Source organism: Hypomesus nipponensis, chromosome 26, assembly GCF_054491055.1.
Source record: "Hypomesus nipponensis isolate SF chromosome 26, ASM5449105v1, whole genome shotgun sequence".
In the NCBI taxonomy this organism is placed as follows: Eukaryota; Metazoa; Chordata; class Actinopteri; order Osmeriformes; family Osmeridae; genus Hypomesus; species Hypomesus nipponensis.
Genome location: NC_140386.1, coordinates 1,854,471 through 1,874,043, shown reverse-complemented (window position 1 = coordinate 1,874,043; position 19,573 = coordinate 1,854,471). Strand labels below are relative to the sequence as shown.

The 19,573-nt window shown below is 39.2% G+C and overlaps 1 protein-coding gene across 2 annotated transcripts in view; it reads right to left on the bottom strand.

Annotated features, from left to right (window-relative positions):
* The window catches only part of impact (impact RWD domain protein), a 54,103-nt gene that overhangs the window by 13,830 nt on the left and 20,700 nt on the right, over positions 1-19,573 (bottom strand). Inside the window, exons 2-9 of one of the 2 annotated variants that reach the window (XM_084692335.1) lie at positions 13,998-14,126; positions 13,864-13,916; positions 7,737-7,799; positions 4,708-4,793; positions 3,930-4,055; positions 3,725-3,819; positions 2,827-2,900; positions 1,281-1,371 (exon numbers count right to left, since the gene is read on the bottom strand). In XM_084692335.1, the coding sequence (XP_084548461.1) occupies positions 1,281-1,371; positions 2,827-2,900; positions 3,725-3,819; positions 3,930-4,055; positions 4,708-4,793; positions 7,737-7,799; positions 13,864-13,916; positions 13,998-14,126 (717 nt within the window). The remainder of the gene's footprint in view (positions 1-1,280; positions 1,372-2,826; positions 2,901-3,724; positions 3,820-3,929; positions 4,056-4,707; positions 4,794-7,736; positions 7,800-13,863; positions 13,917-13,997; positions 14,127-19,573) is intronic. The other variant, XM_084692336.1, reaches the window with a different exon arrangement.

Below are 19,573 nucleotides of genomic sequence, written 5' to 3'. Positions count from 1 at the left end.
AGACTGTCGCATGACAGCAATAGACAAAAAAACTAATCAATGAGCTGATGCTTACTGTTAGGATCCTGGAACTGCCTCAATACCATTTATTGGTGCCTTTGACCAGTAAACAAGATGGTTCAATAGATTCCCAGAAGGTCCTGAAAATCCTCTCTGAAGGAAAGCGTGTGTAAAATTAGAAATTGTCATCAGACAGACAAAATCGGTCTATATGAGTGACAGAGAGCTTGGACCTAAGTCTCTTACTCTCTTATTCTCCCAGCTGCACCATCCAAAAGACCTGTAATAGGGGCTGTCGGGTAGTTGTGTTCTACATGTGGAGCAGGTCCGTAACTAACTGCTAGATGTTCATTGCTGTTCTCAGATCCACTGCAACTTTGACGATGTATCTTTTCTGGTATATTTGATCGTTTTTGGTGAACACTTCCCCAGTTGTTCCATTCAAATCTTTATGATATTATGCCATGCTTCAGGTGTTTTCGACCGTTTGTTGGCGAGTAGTCAGACTTTGTGACGGCCGCACACGTACATACTCCCTTTTAAGACTACAAAACATTTTCCTTTATCCCGCCAAAAAACATGAATCCACCTTTTCTTTGTTTCTTCACAGTTGGAAAGAATGGACACCAAGTTAGGGAGCATTTATGGACCGCCATTGATACAGACGGGAGTAGAAGATTTTTACACAAATATTTGCAGCTACTGCTTTGCGAACATGGAAGTGTCTTAAAGGCCTATTGGATTATCGGTGGCCAGTGTTCTGATTGGCTTCTCAACAATCATTGTAAGGGGTAACATTTCGGCCTTACTTTGATACGACAACAGTTTAAATGATTATTTAAGTAATAAGTGTAGGTGTATCCAGGGACAACATCATCATCTACGGCGCAAATGTTTTTTTTCCCCCGGAAGTGCTTGTCGTAACTATAGAGTAGTGTCGCTTTTCTTTTCTGGGGGAGTGCACTATGCCACATTATTGTGCACTGCTAGTGCAATATTTTTTTTGTGCATTTAGGGTTAGTATAGTGTACTATTTATTGTTATCTGTAATTTAGGAAGTTCTAGTATTAGGGTTAGTATCGTCTTATTTATTGCTATCTGTATATTTAGAAAGTTTCACTTATTTAAGCTCAGTTTGTTTCTGACAAATAAATATTCTGAGAAACCAGGCTCCTGGTTCTACAAACTAAATTGTGCCTTTGACCAGAGTGTTTTTACTCTGGAAATAAGACTCAACAAGAGTCAGTGAGAAGAGAAGTAGCCAATTCCCCCACAATAACCTGAAGTAAATGAAGCAACCTCCCTCCTGCTGCTGTCTCTCCATCGTCATCACAGTCCTGTAAGTAGGTCTGCTTGTCCTCACAGTATATTCTGAAATAGAGAGATTTTTTGTATTATTATTTATCAATAATTATTTAATTATAATTTTTTATTTGTCAGAAGGTCAGAATGTCTTTCCTTTGGCTGAAGGTCAACCAGATTGCTTCTGGGTTTTTTCTTAAAATTACACTTTCACACACACCTGCAAGGTCATGGCTTTCTGTATATTCTAAAACTGGTTGTTGCCATCGTTGATTGTGATTGGCTATATCGCGTTCCATGCCGTTGTAAAATCCAGCATAACCTCACAGGTTGTCCTCATAACATTCTTTAACATTCCATATTACTGCACATCGAATATTTCAAATAAGAAAAGACGGCAAAGGTGTCCATCTGGGTGTTGCGTGGCAACGATTTATGTAGGAACTATACTTTGTAGTGGCGGAAGAATGACGGTTTATTATACCGGTATATGATGGTATATTATTAATATTTGTAGAAACTGTTTTAGAAGTTAGTGAGAGTTATTTAAGCAATAAGCCCCGCAAGTCTGTGTTTTGCGCTGATTTTAGAACAGGTAAGGGGGTTTTCGGCACTCCGCTTCACGTCGTGCCTAACAACTCCCCTTACCTGTTCTAAAATTTGCGCAAAACACAGCCTCTTGGGGCTTATTGCTTAAATATACTCTCAATAACTTCTTTGAAGCAGTTATTTTAAAGATAAAAATGCCACAACTGGTCTGTACAATTGTCCTATTACCAAATATGTAATCAATATTGTAACCAGAACGAATCCTGAAAGGTTCCTGACAATTAATTTGTGTGCTTGCTTAAAGCAGTTAAAAAATGTAGTTTATAGTGTATAAAGGTTAGTTTAAATTAAAATGGCACAGTAAGAAGGGCTATAAATCAATAGGTTAATAAAACATTTTGAGGCAACTGAGTGAAAACGGGATAAAGAGTGGGAGATATAAGAGTGTAGAAATATGTGATAGGATGACAATATATAATGTGTTCCTTTAGCAATGGTAAATGGTACTGACAACCAAAAGAGGTGTTTGTTAACTTACATGGTATGAAAAAACACTAGAGAGGTCCTAGCTCAAAAACATTAAAAGACACTGGAGGACAGTGGTTCTCATCACTGGTCATCAGGGAACCTCTGCTCTGCATATTTTAGATGGTTCCCTGCTCCAACACACGTGATTCGAATGAATGGGTCGTTATCTACCTCAACAGAAGCCTGCTAACAACCATTTATATTAATCAGTTTGAGCAGGGAAACATCTAAAACATGCAGGACAAGGGGTCCCTGATGACCAGGGTTGAGAACCTCTGCCTCGATTTAAAAGACATGAGGCAGAAAGCAAATGTATTACTTGGGGATGCTATAACATAATAAAATAATACAAACTAAATTTTTTAAAACACATGGACATTTGCAAAACAAGTTTTGCTTACAGAAATAATCATTTATTAAAATGTTAATAGTAATGTGTTGACTAACCTGTATGCATATATATTGTGAGTGGCACTTGCAATCTTTTTGTTTTCGTACAGTTTGTTCAGCACCATTGTAACCTGCAACAAAGGTATGACACATATTGTAATATATCAACCTACTCCACCTAATCACTTACAACAATTTAATACATCATGAGAACCAAGTCGAGACCATGACCAGATTGTATGGAGACAGAGACAAGACCAAGACTTTGAGGGGTTGATGCTGAGTCAAGACCAAGGCAGGGCGAGACTGAGTTAAGACCAAGACCAAGATTAATTTTGACAATTTTGAAATTTAAAAGTATAAATAATACAATCCTGCTGATTCCTGATTTTCAAAAGTGTCTGTATTTTCATTTACTGTGTCTTTCATATAAATTACACAAGACATAGAAAATATTACCAATTATTCCAATGACAACTGTGCATGGTCAGGTTTACCGCACAGGATTTCTAATTGTAATTATTCCCGACAACATTGATGTCAGCCCATGTCATTTCCAATCATATTTTTACAGAAAAGCACAGACAAAGAGGCATAGTCAGTCTTGGCCACATGCAGCCACATGCCCCGAGAATAATGCTTCTCCTGTCTTGTAATGCATTTATTATTGGACTATCACCATGCTAATGAACACAACTACATAAGCATCTAAACACATTGTACAACTGATATAAAAGTTACAAAGTTAGTACCAGTAATGTAGAATCAGTTATTTGCGTGTTGTTTACATGCAAGGATTCCACTGTCAGGTGTGTCACCATCATAATTCTTTTTCATAAATCCTTAACCCTTTAGCCTTCACAGACATATTAAGGGAAAATGAGTCTGATACTTGTGGGTTAATCCTTTTTTAATCCCGATTTTAGTAGTTGGAGAGGAACAAATGAGTACCTACCTGTCTGGGTGTTAGCACTCTGCTCAGATGTGGCTGAAATGTGCTGCGTCTGTCTGTGATTGTCTCACCATGTTTTATTATAGGTATCTCATCATCTACAAGAATACAAGGACACATTCATATTACGAAATCTATCTTTCCGGTATAGTTATAATAATTTAGATAATCTAGATATTCTATATTGATTCTATACATCATACTTTACCACTTGCATGATCCAAAGATTTATGTGCATGGTCTACTTTAATCTTTAGAGCTCCAAAACCTGGTATTACTTCATTATTATCCTCCTCTTCCTCCTCTGTATTCTTAATTACAGCATTGTGTTCCACTGTGGACATACAGAGACCATAACACAGCTATGACTCAAAGTGCAAAAAAAACTAATAGAGTATTGAAGGATGGCAAGGATAATGAGGTGTGATTATAGTAGTGTCAATGTTAAACATTGAATTTGTAGTTACATAAATAGCGGAAGTGAAGCAAATCTAAGAGGGTCAGGTGGCTAAGCGGTTAGGGAATCGGGCTATTAATCATAAGGTTTCTGGTACGATTCCTGGCTGTGCAAAATGACGTGTCCTTGGGCAAGGCACTTCACCCTACTTGGCTCGGGGAGAATGTCCCTGTAATTATTTTAAGTCGCTCTGGATAAGAGCATCGGCTAAATGACTGAATGTAAATCTCTTATACAACAGTTACATTATCTTGTTACATCTTTACATTTAAACCAACATTTATTTATATTAAAATAAAAATGTGAATAGTTGTGGTTTGTGAAAATCCTCAAAAGAAAGAACATTTGTATGCTTTAAGTGTTCTTTACTTAAATCTGTAAAACTGGGATATGTATTGGGCTGTGTTGTCTTACAATTTGTATATTGTAGAAGTACTACTGACCAATAGTTACACAAAATTAGACATACTTTGTGTATGTGCTGTATCAAAGTAATCTTTAAGAAAACATCTTGAAAATCACATTTTACCTGTTTTTAGACTTTGAGATTTCCCCAAGAGGAACTCCCTAATCTTTTCCACCCAAAGAAAAATGATGCTTTCGCCAAGATTTTCCCTAGAAGACACAACAGTATACCTTTTACTTGCATAACTAGAATGTGTTGCCTCATTCTATGATCTGCAGTACTCTTTAAATCAATTCATTCCGTCAGAATATTGATTCGTACAGATCAAATACATGTTTTCCTTGTTTTGTCATTACGTAATATTAAGGGGATGCCCCTACTCAATACTTTATTACACTTTCAGTATACACTATTTCTTATTGACCACACCATGCTACAAAATCAATCAAATGTCGGGCTGATAGGGAGTCTCCAAGGGCTGACAAACTGCCTTATTAGTAGTGGTGGGCCGTAATCGGCGTTAATGTGCTGCGTTAATGTGAGACTCTTATCGGGCGAAAAAATATATATTGCCGTTAATCTGTTCTCAAAATTGGGTTGGGAGGTGGGTCTATACTGAGCAAGCTATGATGACTTTCACCATGATATTTTAGCGCAGATGTATACCTAGCCGAATTGCACTGTAGGGGGCGAGTGTGTATGCCTCGTGTATGAAATTATCACATCAAACGTGACGGGCTAACATGGATGCAGCTATTAAGCCCCTTGGTTTGCTTCAGGGAAAATGTATTTTCAAGAAGCTTCCCAATGGAAACCTCGACAAGACTCCGTTCTATACGATTACGGACACATGGGAAGGGCCTACGCATAGTTGGAACGCCCTGAAACGCCCTCTCCGTCGTCTGCGGGGCCGACGGAGACCTTTCCCGTGCACCGTTTAAATTCCTGTCGATCCGTCGTGCCATGCTGTACGCGACGGATACCCCTTGGCCGTGATTGGTCCGCTACGACATCATTTCCAAACGACATCATTTCCGACTTCGACAGAAAGGCGTTTTCTCTAAGGTCGTCTTTTTGAAAGACGTCTGTGATGAGAACTTCTTGGAGAGAAATTTTATTGTGAGCTAGTTTATGCTCTACTCTAGCGAATTCAGAAACGTGAGTTTGTTGTCTGTGCACTGACTGCCACAGTTTAGTGACCTAGAGTAGTACATTGTAGTTTTGACTGTAGCCTACATACAGTTTGTATGGATCTTTTTGTTTCCAATTATATCAGTCTTTTTGTTTATCATTTTTCACATTGGATTATACACTTGGTGGAGAAATGAATTCACAAAACCAGAGCCTTGTCTATATCGCAGGGGTGTCAAACCCATTTTCACCGAGGGCCACATCAGCATGGTTGCCGTCAAAGGGCCAGTTGTAACTACGATGTAACGTCAGTAACGATGTAAAAACATGGTGTTTTTGTTGTAGCTTTTGTGAACATAGGGCATATTATGCTGCAATTTAAGTCCGCCTTTTAATTCTTGGACAATCTGCTGTTTTTCTTGGAGGATACATTTGCAAATTTTTCTCAGTGTTTGGTAACAAAATGCAAGCGCGCATAGCGCAAGAGCAAAACTTGTTTTGCCCTTCATCTGAACGCAGAATAGCTTTTTGAGCTTTATGTAAAATAAACATTGCCGTTTTCCAATAGCCTAGGTAAAACCTTGTCTAATGAAGGTGATGTCTTCATCATTGCTGGCTCCAAATTGTCGATAAGGGAAGCAGAAACATGCTAGCTTGGCTGAGTACTCTAACCAAGTTCGAGAGCGATACCAACTTGGGTTGAATGCCCGAGGACCTTGGCTGAAAATGCACATGGGGTACGTTCGCAGAACCGACTGCATTGGAGTGCTGTCATTCAAACCATGCTCGCCTTCACCCAGTTAAACTTTGCGTTTAACACTGATGTGCATACACTGCTTTCTAGAGGCGGGATGTCGTCACTTTGCCGTAACACAATTGAAATGCATGGTGAGAGATGTCGTTTATGGTCAATGCACGCTGTAAAGCAGCGTAGACTTATTTCAATAACCCATTAATCTTCCGCGGGCCACATAAAATGACGCGGCGGGCCTTGAGTTTGTCTTTAATATAATATTATGTGACTGCACCTGCTGCACTCATCGTCTGACTTGTGACAGCTGGTAAGAGTGTCACACGTGTGATGAGAGGTGGGAGATAAACAACGACGATTTCTAACTTACAAAGACGCAACAAAGCAACGTGTTTTCGACAAAAAACCGCTTCTCCACCTACTGTTCTGGCGGTGAATTGTTTTCAGCACCCCCAGCCTTCGGAGAACCATAAAGGCAACAGAAATGCTAATTAATCCGTCCTATCCGGCGGCCCGCCCATCCGTAACGGAGTCGGAGTACCATACTGGCACCTTTAGGTTGTTTGCACCTTGTGCTATGCGGAATTAGTTTACAGTAGGAGTTCTTCCAGACTCAAATACCACCTAAATGCAAAGCATCCCTTAGCTAATGCAGAAGATGCCGCGCCAAGAAGTGACGTAGTCAGGGGAAAAGTCGTCGTCAAACGACTACGTTTGAGTGCAACCGAGGCAAGCCCGTCAGCACAGCTCTATCAGCCAAGCTAACTAATCAGTTAATAAACACAAGTAGCTTACATCTTGAACATAATTTATTTTCATTACCAGTTATCATAGTAGAACAACTTTCTCAAGCAGTTCGTGATGCATTTTGGAAACAGGAGATGAGCCCCTGGTCTAATGCGCCACCTGGTTTAAGAAACCCGTTGTCAAAGACTTACTTTTAGTCAGTCAGTAAGATTAATCTAGATTTTAAAAATTAATCTTTTGCCCACCACTACTTATTAGCTAGCTAAATTTGATGAACTTGCATGAAATCTGTAACATTCTCAAAGTTTGAATTGAAAGTCAAAGTAAAAAAGAGAATTTGAGGTGGAGCAGACAAAAAAGGCAAATGAGAGCATGGTAAGTGGAGCAGATGACACAACACTTGACTAACTTGCGAGCTAGCACACTGAAAGGAAGCAATTATTAACATATTAGCTTATCTGTATTGAAAGAAAACATGGGCATGGGCACTGTACTAGTACATAACTTGATTAACTGTACTTACAAATACAGCTCCTCCAGACTGTTAGACAGTTTGATCCTCTCAAGACCTTGTAGCCATGCAGCACTGGAGAGGGGAGAATGCAAGAATACACTTTTAAGAATGTGTACAAATTATACGTATAAATTGGTTAGACTCTTGCAGATTTTGTTTTTGTACCAGAATGTAGACACTAAGACCTTGTGATGTTGGCACAAACATCGGAAGGCCCATATTTGTACATTACAGTGTTTCTCCATTGCTTTTGCTCATTTCACGAAACAGAAATGACATTCTCAAAACAAATCAAATCAAATGTATTTGTATAGCCCTTTTTACACGCAAGCATGTCACAGAGGGCTTCACATACGCCCATAGAACTGCCCCTCAACCAACCTAAACCCTCAAGGAAGACAAGGAAAAACTCCCAGAAAAACTCCCAACGGGAGAAAAAATGGAAGAAACCTTGGGAGGAGCAATTCAGAGAGGGATCCCCTCCTCCAGAGACGGTTGGCAAGAGAGAGGAGCAGAACACAAGCTAAACATAGTCATACAGTGTCAATGGGTTTTGAAACACCAAAAATCCATTGTTCGGCTTTATAGACGTTGGATGGGACCTGGAAACTCGCTGTTGGCCGTCATGGAGGCTGGTTTCCGGTTGACGACCTGGTCAACAACACGTGCAAACCTCCAAACCGCTGGGCAGTTGTTGGAATTTTTCATTCCTTTAGTCAAATTGCAATTGTATTAGCACATCTTTGTAAATGACAAGTGCAATTGCCTACAGTTTTCACACATTTCAAATGATTTGGCAAATCTTTGAAATGGTTAGGTATAATTGCCTTCAATTAGGCCAATTTCCAATTGAAAATATCTTGCTGGTCTAAACTGACTGTTGCTTCTCAGTCAAGTGGTTGTTCTCTGCGAAACATATTGGCAGAATTTTCTTGTGTATTTTCTTGTTGTGCATCATCACCTGCACAATAGTTCACTCCACTGTCAAAATCTTTCAGGCACATAATACCATGAAAAACATTATGGTATACACTGGAATATGGATCTCTTGGATCATCTGCTTACAGTCATTGTCAGGTGCAACTACAACTTTACTAAACAAGGGGACACATCCAATCACCAATCACAAAGTAAGGTTAGTTAGCTGACAGGAGCTATCCAGGAGTATAAATGTTTCCATCAAATATATAGAGCTTGTCCCAGGCCAGCTTGGGGACAACATCACCATGTGTGCTGCCATTTCAGAGAATGGTGTAGGCTAGTCACCCACATTACCAGTCTTGGCCCATACAATACCCAGATGCTCCTGGAGTTCTTGGACCGCCTGCACTCCGATCTTATCCCTCTACATGAGAAAGGTTTGTTCGGGCCTCACTTTCTTTCTTAATTTGTGTGGGACAATGTAAGCTTCCATTGTGGCCCGCTCATCAGGGTTCAATCGTATCGAGGAGTTTTTTTTCTGCATGGAGGTGGAGGGTTTATGAGCATTGGGCTCAAAACCTGAGCTCCCTGCTCCAGACAATGGATGCTGCTTGTGATGATGTCACAGCAGTTCAGTGTAGGGGATGGTTGTGTGCTTTTTGTTTTGGCTACCCGCAATGCTTTGGGGCTATCTTGTTGTTATTATCAGTGACCTATGCACTTTGTAAAGCTCTCTCTTGGAAGTTGCTTTGGATAAAAGCGTCTGCTAAATGAATAAATGTAATGTAACATTTTTACTAACGTCATAATGTCACGTCAGTGACTGTGGCTTGCAAGTTAGCCACCGTTAATATCACTTTTCGCCACAAAAACGTAATTTAAACTTAAACCATGCAACGGAACGTAAATAAAAATACAAGCAACTCAATCAGGACCAAGACGAAACTTTCGACATCAACGTTGTCTACGTAGTCCAAATATTGACTGAGGCTTAGGGGTGGGAAAATAATAAAATCTAGAGAGGGTACAATTTCTGGGGAAATTGTAGGGTGTGCTTGCTTGCGTTGGTTGCAGGGGTCCGTATTTAAATTTTACAACTGATATTTCTGTATATGTTATATAAAGATGGATAGCCTACTTATTATTTATAAAGATTACATACATTTAAAAGCATATTCTTTTCTGCTCATTTACAACTCAAAATACTAAGAGTGAAGAGTAGAATGAAATCGTTGTCTTCTCATTTCCCCTGCATGATCAGCCACCTCTAGTTGAATCAAAACAAATACATTTGGTAGACCGGTGTAAAAATTGACCTAATCTCTATGACTTAAACGTCATTGTATGTTTTTCTCGTGATATTTTCAGGCATTTAGCCTACCCATATTGCATTCATTCAGTTAAATAATAAAGAACCCCCTTTGTACCTTATTCTAACAACGACGTTACCGGCAGTAGCTATTTCAGATGGAATCGCCATTCAAATAGTACCATCTGCTAACTGAAAATAATGCCCCCAAAAATGTCAATAAGCTTGATATTTATTTAGGGGAAAATCCCTCATTCATAAAAATCTCAGTGGTAGCGATCAGTGTCAGTAACAACGCAAAATAGCCCTGTGTGGAGAAGCTGCCCCGGTAAATTGTACTACTACAGTACAGTACTGGATTATTGCTGTGTTTGTCTTGGTAGCGATTGCGTTGGTTGAATTTGATTTAATGTCCGGTAGTACGGTTTCGGCTCAAATTAATTATTTTCATGAACTGATTGACAAAGTTTAGGCTGTGGCAATGAAGTTCAGGTTAGTAGTCAGACGCTCCCATGTTACCCCGCCCCTCATCTCCCTCCACTGGCTACCCATCAACGCCCGTATCAGATTCAAGACCCTGGTACTGACCTTCCGAGCAGTGAACGGGACTGCACCCATCTACATCAAGTCTCTCCTGCAACCTTACACCCCCACCCGTCACCTACGGTCTTCTTCAGACAACCGCCTGGTGGTCCCACCGCTCAAGACTGCCCGGTCCCAACACAAGCTCTTCTCCTGCCTGGCGCCCCAATGGTGGAACCAGCTCCCCACCTCCATCAGGGACACTGACTGTCTCCCCACCTTCAAGAAAAGGCTCAAGACGCACTTGTTCCGGGAGTACAACGGCACTTAAGAATGCTTGGCTGGACTTGTTAGTTTCCTCCAGGATCACTATGACTCTTATTGAGTGACTTGTTGCTATTGTAGGTTAGATATAACGAAGTTAAGTCTTGTACTTGCTGTGTAATATTTTACTGTTGATTGTTCTTTTACAGGTACAGTCCTGCACTTTTGTGGTTCATGTTGTTTTATTTGTAACTTGTATAACTACATGCTCTTATGGGTCTTCCCTTTTGGCACTTGTTTAGCTTTTTCACAATGTAGGCTTCATGTTTTGGCTGCTTGCAATGTTTGGGACTATCTCGTTGTTATGATCAGTGACCTATGCTCTTTTGTAAAGCTCTCTCTTGGAAGTCGCTTTGGATAAAAGCGTCTGCTAAATGAATAAATGTAAATGTAGTTTCACCTATTGAAAGACTTTTGATTGAACTAAGCAAGGGGAGTGCCGAACATGTTCTGTCGCCGTTTGAATGCCTAAACAGTTGTGGAGATGTTTTTGTTAGCTACTAGTGTGTCTTGCATAAGCTGCAGCGTTGCAGTGAGCTACACTGGTTTGAAACCACAGGTAAGGATAATTTCACCCACAAATAGTTTACTTGTAATCTAATGTTATAATAAATCCTCCAATGAAAATGTATTTGTGAGGAATGTTTATTTTAACGATTGAAAACAGATGCATCATAGACTTATGTAGTATGTGTTGCCTGGGCAACAGAGGCTAATGTCATGATACTAATGCTTCAGTGAAATAGTAGACTACTGTTTACGAAAGTAGTACTTCCTTAATAATATCAGCTTATATTGTACATTAGACATCACAATTGTGTGTCATATCACAAAGTAAAATGAGCAAATAGTTATCACCCAGGCCTCTTTGCTTGTGACGTTTCTGCAGCTGCGCGAGTTTTCGTGACGTTAGTGGCGTTAGTAGCATCAGTGACTGTGGCTAGCAAGTTAGCTACCACCGTTAGCTTCACTTTTCGCCACAAAAACGTAATTTCTACTTAAACAGTGCAACGGAACATAAATACAAATACAAGCAACTCAATCGCAACCAAGACGAAACTTTTGACACCTAGGTTGTCTATGTAGTCCAAATATTGCTGAGTTTTAGGGGTGGGAAAATATATATATATCATATAGAGAGAGAACAATGGTTTGTTCTCGCCGAAGGCAAGCACACCCCAATAATAAGAAGAATACGTAGAAAAACTTAAGGTGGCTTCGCCGCTTCGTGGATTGGCCACCAATGAAAGTCTCTTCTTCAAAACTTGTTTTATTTAACTTCATGCACATTGATTTGAGGTGGAATTTTTCTCTGTAGATAAACGTTTTCTTCCCACGCAGTGTACAGCGGACGCTAATGTTTTTGTCACTTTTTATGGAGGCAAACTCAAACTAATGTCGGTACTTCCAAGAATTAAACGCTGCATGGTCCTGCTCTCTCCCGCACTCCATACAGGGACATGCACAGGTAGGGCTACTGTTGCCTGGGCAACAGCCCTTTTGCCCTGATTGGCTGATCTGCCCCTCTGGAGAAAGAGCCTAAATAAACTCTATTATACTAAATACATTTTATTGTGACTGCATCATTTCGATAAGCCCATCATTAGTAAAGTTAAATACAATTCAATTGCAATATCATCCTGTCCTGTGTTAATTTATTTTGCCACCATAATGTCAGTGTTGCCCTCTGCCACTAGTCACATGAGATTGTTTGTATTCTCATGCCGGTGCACTGTGAGTGAAGCTCAAGAAGGAAAACCCTTCCAATTTAACTTTACTTTTTGAAGTAATGACAAATGCCCTGTGAACAGTATCAAAAATATATATTCAATGTCTCCAATAATGTGCAGCATCAGCTTGTAACGTTTGCATCACGTCGCGCTACCTTGCCTTATATTGATGTATAATCATGCTACGTTACATGAACCAAAGCTAGCCTATGTAGTAGCAGCAGCAGGGTAACGTAGCTACGTTATGTCGAGTCTTACATTATTGTGTGCTCTGTAGTAGGGGTGGGCGATACTGCAAAATGTTGTATCGATCCGATACCAAGTAAATACAGGGTACTGTAAATACAGTATTACCGATACCGATACTTTTTACTTTGAAAAGCAGCTGATATACTTTTGTGTAGGGGAAAGCAATGCCTAATTTATGAAGTCAATGCATCATCAATATGCACATTTGAATGAAAATAGAAAATTATTATGTAATTATAACACTTATTATGTTTATTGTATGCACCTGCCCACCAAAGTAAATTCCTTGTTTGTGTACACTTACTTGGCGATGAAACACATCTCTGATTCTTCTTATTTGCATTTTCATGATCATTGAATGCTTTAATGATTTTTTCCTTTCATTCGTTGAGAAGCTGAGCTTCTCTTTCTCTATGCCATTGTGCAGACATCAGTGTGCTGCACGTGCACGCTGGCAACAATTCACAGCATAGCAGGGGAGGCGGGGAGGGGAAAAGTGAGCTTGAGCAAAGTAAGAGGAGCGGTGTCTGCACAATCACTCATGTAAGGGAATTGTGTACTGAATATAAAGAAGGGAAATTTTAACTTAAGTATCGATCTTTTCACGCGAGTATCAATCAATACTGATACCAATGTTGGTATTCATACTATCGATACTTTAGATCAATCCGCCCACCCCTACTTTGTAGAGAAGAGGCTCAGGGATGGGATGGTTTCTGATGGCTTTTTGGTGGCATTTAACTCAGTATAACTCAAGACAACTCTCAACCCGGCTCATAACTTACCTCTGAATGCCTGCGCCTCATCTATTAAATGTATATAGTGGGACAAGTTATCCCTTCTTAGCGTGAGAAATACAAGGTGTTGTGTGAGAGGGTAAGAAATCATTGAAATGCTTGAGACTAGAGAGCCCTGAATCCTTGTCCTGGAGAGTTTTTTCAAAAACCATCCAGAAGATTTAGGTTTACTGTATACCTAGTTGTAATTAGCATAATTCAAGAACCCAATTTGGGTTACACGACCCACCACCTAAGCCTGTTTTTGAGCCAGGAAAACCCCTGAATAGACATAGTAGACTTACTTTATCTGATAGATAGGTGGTGCTGAACTAGGATAATCATGTGGCAGCATCATCTAGTAATGGAAATAAAAGTTAGTAATCAAAGATATTCACATTAACATTTTTCATTTAATTTTATGTCATTTATGTCTTACCTGTAAACGTGCTGTGTATTTGGGGTGTGTAAGATCATCCGATATTTTGATACTAAATGTTCTTGATGCTTCGTCAATAACACACCATTCATCACCATATATAGAGGAAAGTGCCTCCACCTCATCCTTCTAATGAAAAAAAAAGGTAATGTTAACCAAGATATTCTAATGACCATAACAATGATATATGTAGGCCCATATGGAGCTAAATCAGGGTCAAATGTTTTGTTACTTCGAGAAAAAAATATTTAGCCGAAAAACTAAAGCTTGACATTGAAAATGTATGTTTTGGTTGAAAAACTTTAAGTTCCAATTCTGCTTCTCTGCTTCTTCTGCGTATCTATGACACGGTTTTACACATCTATTTTGCGTGCAAATGTTTTTCCATAGTTTAAAGTGTAAAACATTCCAAATTAAAACGATAATGTAAGTCTCAATAGCTTATGGTTGGATTTGTCATTGTCAAGTTTGTGCTTAAAAATGTTTTTGTTAGGCCGTAGCTAGATTGCTCCTGGCCAGCACCAAGGGAGCTAGCTAAATTACTTTGCTTTAACAGCCAAAAAACAGCAACGTTTTGCAAATGTTAGCCATTAACATCAGCCAGAGAAAAACTAGTCATGTGATCTGTCCACATGTACATGTTGTGTATGGTACTGTTTGTAAATTATAACTTAAAAACTGTTAAATTTAAAAAAATTTAAGCTCTCAGAAGTTAACAAGCCACTAAACTGGTGTTTTACTGTTTTACTGGTAATCGCATGCAGGTTTGTGACAGTTGTGATTGTGGCTAGCTAGTTAGCTACTGTTAGCTTCACTTTTCACCATAAAATAATGTATCCTGCCTAAACCGTGCAACAGAACCTTCCAGCTGATACAAGCAATGTTTTTGGGTACAAGAAACTCATTTTGACATTTTGTTTGTCAAAGAAACTTTGCTAGCGGTCCCGAGTGCCTTCGCTAATCTGTTATTGATGTAGTGTTAAATAATGCAAAGGCAATTTAGCTTGTGATTTTCTTGCAGTTTTGGTGTTGACCAGTCTCAAAATTAAATACAGGGTCCTCTTTGTCCTAGACTGAGACAAGACTAGGGATGGGGATTGATACCCGGTTCTGTAAGGACCCTGGTTCCAATAAACAACTTACGAACCTGGCTCGCTTTTTTTTGTAATTCTCATTTTATGTGGTGTTATACACCAAAAAAGAGGCGAAAACATTATTTTTAGCACTTGTCAAGTGCATTTCAAAATTTTTTACTGAAAAAACATTTTTTACAAAAGCCTCTAAACAATTCTAAACAATTAGTTATTGATCCCATCAGTAAAACAAAACAAAAAGTTCTGACTTCATTTATGATGGAGTTGCCGTGTTCTACATTGTATGCAAATTAGCGCATATTTAATGAGAACATTTCATTTGCATAATTTATGGGGGGGGGGGACTAACAGTCACAATACAAATATATCTTATATTTTTGGGTATATTCATGTGGTAAAGTTTCATTCTGATAGAACAGGATTTTTGTTTTCCAATTGCCCTTGAGTACCTCCCCTTAAATCAAATCACTGCAGTGGCCACTGTGACCATGGTGCACAAACGTACATCGATTGTCTAATAAAATTACTAAATTAAATTGAATGGCCTGCCAACCGCCTTTAAACTAAAAGAAGAAGAATTTAATTGGCTAAAGGCCTTACTTTGCGTCATTTCCCATTTTGTTGCTAGGTACGATGGCTGAACGTACTAAGCGGTCAAAGGCTTGGCTACATTTTAATACAGCCAAAGATAAGGACGAAGCGACGTGTAATATACGTTCGAAGATAATTTATTGTAAGGGGGGGGGGAGAACTCGCTCTGGATAAGAGCATCTGCTACATGACTAAATGTAAATGACTAAACGTAATTGTGTAAAAACAATAATAATAAATGTATAAATACATTTATTTATACATAAAAATATATAAATATACAAATAAATGTATGAAAAAATATTCATTACGTATTTATTTACATGGCCATTTATTTCTGTATTTATTTTTGTATTTATTTATTTCTGTGTACATTTATTTCTGTATTTATTTATTTATGTATTTCCTTGTCCTTAAGCTAATGAGGTAAGCTGTCAATCAATGCGTAATTATGTACCCGCAGGACCGCAGTTGTTCCATATGATGCAGAATATGTGGTTTTGTCAGAAGATATAAATATAGTTAACACTGACAGGTTGAACAACACCGAATGGTGTGCTTGTAGCTAGCTACTTGTCGTAACTGCACGACAATGCCAACAGACAGAATCGATCTGATCAAAGAGGCAGACCTGCATGACCTGGGTGTTGGTGGTCCACCAAAATGATCGTTCATCATTGAGCACAGGCTCTTTCCCATGCTGTGTGAGGAGAAAGACCTTTTATGTTAGCTTATCATAGGTGTAACCTATGAATCATAGTATGATCTGAGTAGGCTACTTAAATGTCATACTATGCCAGGTTGCTTGTTGCTTTGCATTGTCTTGTCTGTCCTAAGAATATCAGTACTCGGTCTGACCCTGTGTTGTTCTGTGCATCTGACAATAAAAGACTTGAACTTGAAAGTTTGGAGCGCCCACATAGCTGGTAAGTTTCAGTTACTAGTAGCCCGTTCAAGTTGTGTGAAACATGCTCACATGCTCGCTAGGTTAAACAAACTACAGTGTAGGAAACGTTTCGTAACAGAGCTAGCTTTGGCTACAACCAGATGCGAATTTAGGAGCAAGAGCTAGCTTGCGTAACTATATCAAAAACGCCAGTCTGTGTATGAAACGTTAGCGTATTTAAAAGGTTTATAAATATAATCCACTTCTGTAAAGTGATCCCTGCAAACTCCGAATCCGGGGGCAATTGGCGGGCTTTGGCGCTGTATAGATACAAGCCATTTTCGTAAAACCGGTTGCTGCTGTGGTAGGACATGATAGTGAATGCCTTTTGTCTTGTTAAATGTGTTTGTACAACCAGCCAATAAGATCCTACTTTGTACCTTGTTTTAGCTGGTTAGTTTAAAGCCATTTCTACCTCTCATCTTCCTGACAATCTATCAATATCAATCTTGATGACTGCTAGCAGGCGGCAGTCACAGTACCTAACCATTCTCGTGACGTCATGAGACATGACGATTCAAAGATGGCTGCGCCCAGTAGTTAAGTGGTAAAGTTTAAAACATTTTTATTAACAAATGGAACATTTTGCTCTTTTAGTTGTCAGATAAAGTTTTGTGATCTTATTTTAATAATTATATGACCCGTACTTCATAAATCAGTTCAGTTCCACTTTAAGCTAATGAGGTAAGCTGTCAATCAATGTATGTCACGGTGTCACCAGAGCCATAGAAAAAGAGAGTTGTGACACTTCCATAGACTACCATTGTTATCGAGGAATGCGGAACTAAAGCATGTCTCAAGCGACCTATAGTTCCGAAAATTGTATTTTCCACCATTGAACCCCATTCATTTTCAGTGTCTCCGAAGCAAGTTAGCTGGTAAATTGATAAAAATCTTGCATTTTTTCATATTTCAATCACCACATATCAATTGTTATTAGTAGTATTTCATATAGCCAGCTTTAGATAAAATGTATCGTAATTGTAGCGACTGCTCTCCAATAAAGGACGCAATGAGGCTTAATGGGCTCCAGCCAGTTACGCGTCCAAACAATCTCCTACTCCGGTGATGAGTATAGTTTAAGAGTTTAATGAATGAAAGCCAGAAGTACAACGGATGAATGAGAACATGTAGATAGTGTTGAAAATAAACAAATAAAATATAAACTGCTATAATTGATGGTTATTTGACGTTGTTGACGATAAGTTGACGGTAAACAGAAAATAAAACAGGTGCGCCACCAACCCCCTTTGTATCCTAACCCCCTCCCGCCACAAGTGCCCCGGTATATACACCACACCCACACCCACGTGTGTCAATCAAAACGGAAGTGTTTGTAACTTTTCAACGTAAACAATTTTGGCCCCTACAGTAAGATTATAGCTTGTTAGATTCTAAATGCAGTTAGAGGTAGACTGTAGGTCTAGTAGGCCTATCTAACATAGAGCTAAGCAAAACTTTCACTGTAGCTAGCTAGAGAGCATGTGTATCATAACCAGAAGTGCGTTGGTTTATAGTCTGTCAAATTAGTTCTAGTTATTGGTGTTCGTTGGCAAACCAAGTTTTCAGAGTCTGCTCTTATTAGCCTATAGTACACCTGATTCGAGCTAGCAACAATGAATTTCAGAGTAATCCTTGGGTCCCCTATCGTCCAGCAACGCTCGGCAGGAATTTCAGGTCCCCTCACTAGCTAGTTAGCTCAACTAGATGCATCTACTACTGCGGTCTGAGGTTTGTGAACAGCAGACATTTAGATCACTACAAACAAAAGGAGTGGAAGAACACTAGAAATATTGTACAATAAAAGGTTTTATTAAATGCAGTTGGTTGTCTTGTATATTCTGTTCTATTTTTTTTTCTATTGAACAGTTGCTGGTGATAATGGTTAGATTCAACTTGCATCAAGTACTACAAATATAAGTGTTAATGTGGTAAATTGTAAGTGGGCTGCTGAATAAAAAAACGTTTAACAAGTCAATTTACTTCAACAGTCGAAGGTTAAACGTTAAGTGGAACAAAATTGTCCTCATTAGGCTATTGTTTGGTATGTACAGTATGGTAGCTAGCATCGCCATTTCTAGCTCTTTTTTACAATATTGCGTTATGTATTATAATGTAATACATAAATGTTGATAAAGTATCAGACATGATACTTTACAACACACCAGTAACCAATTGACATTGTGTTAATATACTGAAAATATCCGTGAATCGAGATGGTGTTGCCGTCTGTCCCGCCGAAAACCATTCAAACAGGTTGACAGCAGTGGGTTTTTTTTTTTACTACAGCGAGCTACCAGAACCACGTGACAAAAAAGCTTTCTTTTTTCCTGTGTTTCACTAGCAGTGAGTGTTCACAATGTTGTATTTCACTCCATTCTACACCGAACTCGTCGGGGAGGACTGCCTTATGTAGATACGAGTCAGCTGAAGATAGCCAGAACATAAGATTTCTTTAACCGAGCCTGTTTCATTCGTCATTTTTTTGAGAAAGCGACTTCCGTTGTCCAGCTTCATTGAAAACCATTCAAACCGGTTGACAGCAGTGGGGCTTTCTGGAACTACAGCGAGCTACATGAACAACGTGATCGCAACTCTCTTTTTCTATGACTCTGGGTGTCACCTTAACCCCATTGGTTGATCGGTATCAGAGTGCGAAGATGGACTTATCATGCCTGGGGTTGCTATGACTACCTTAGTAAACAAATGACTACACACACCCAACAGATAGCCAGAGATTGAAGAGTTTTGGCTAGCTAACCTTGCTGAAAAAGTGCTAGTCAAGATGTTTTACTTTTTCGCATTGAGGCTCGAGATACCAATTTGTACCATTTAGTTGCATGCAAAGAGAAAGAGTTGCGTCAATTGATTGCCTTCTATCATCACCGTTATTTTTACGTCCATGGTACTGTAGGCTATTAGAACTAGAGCAAGCTAGCATCAGT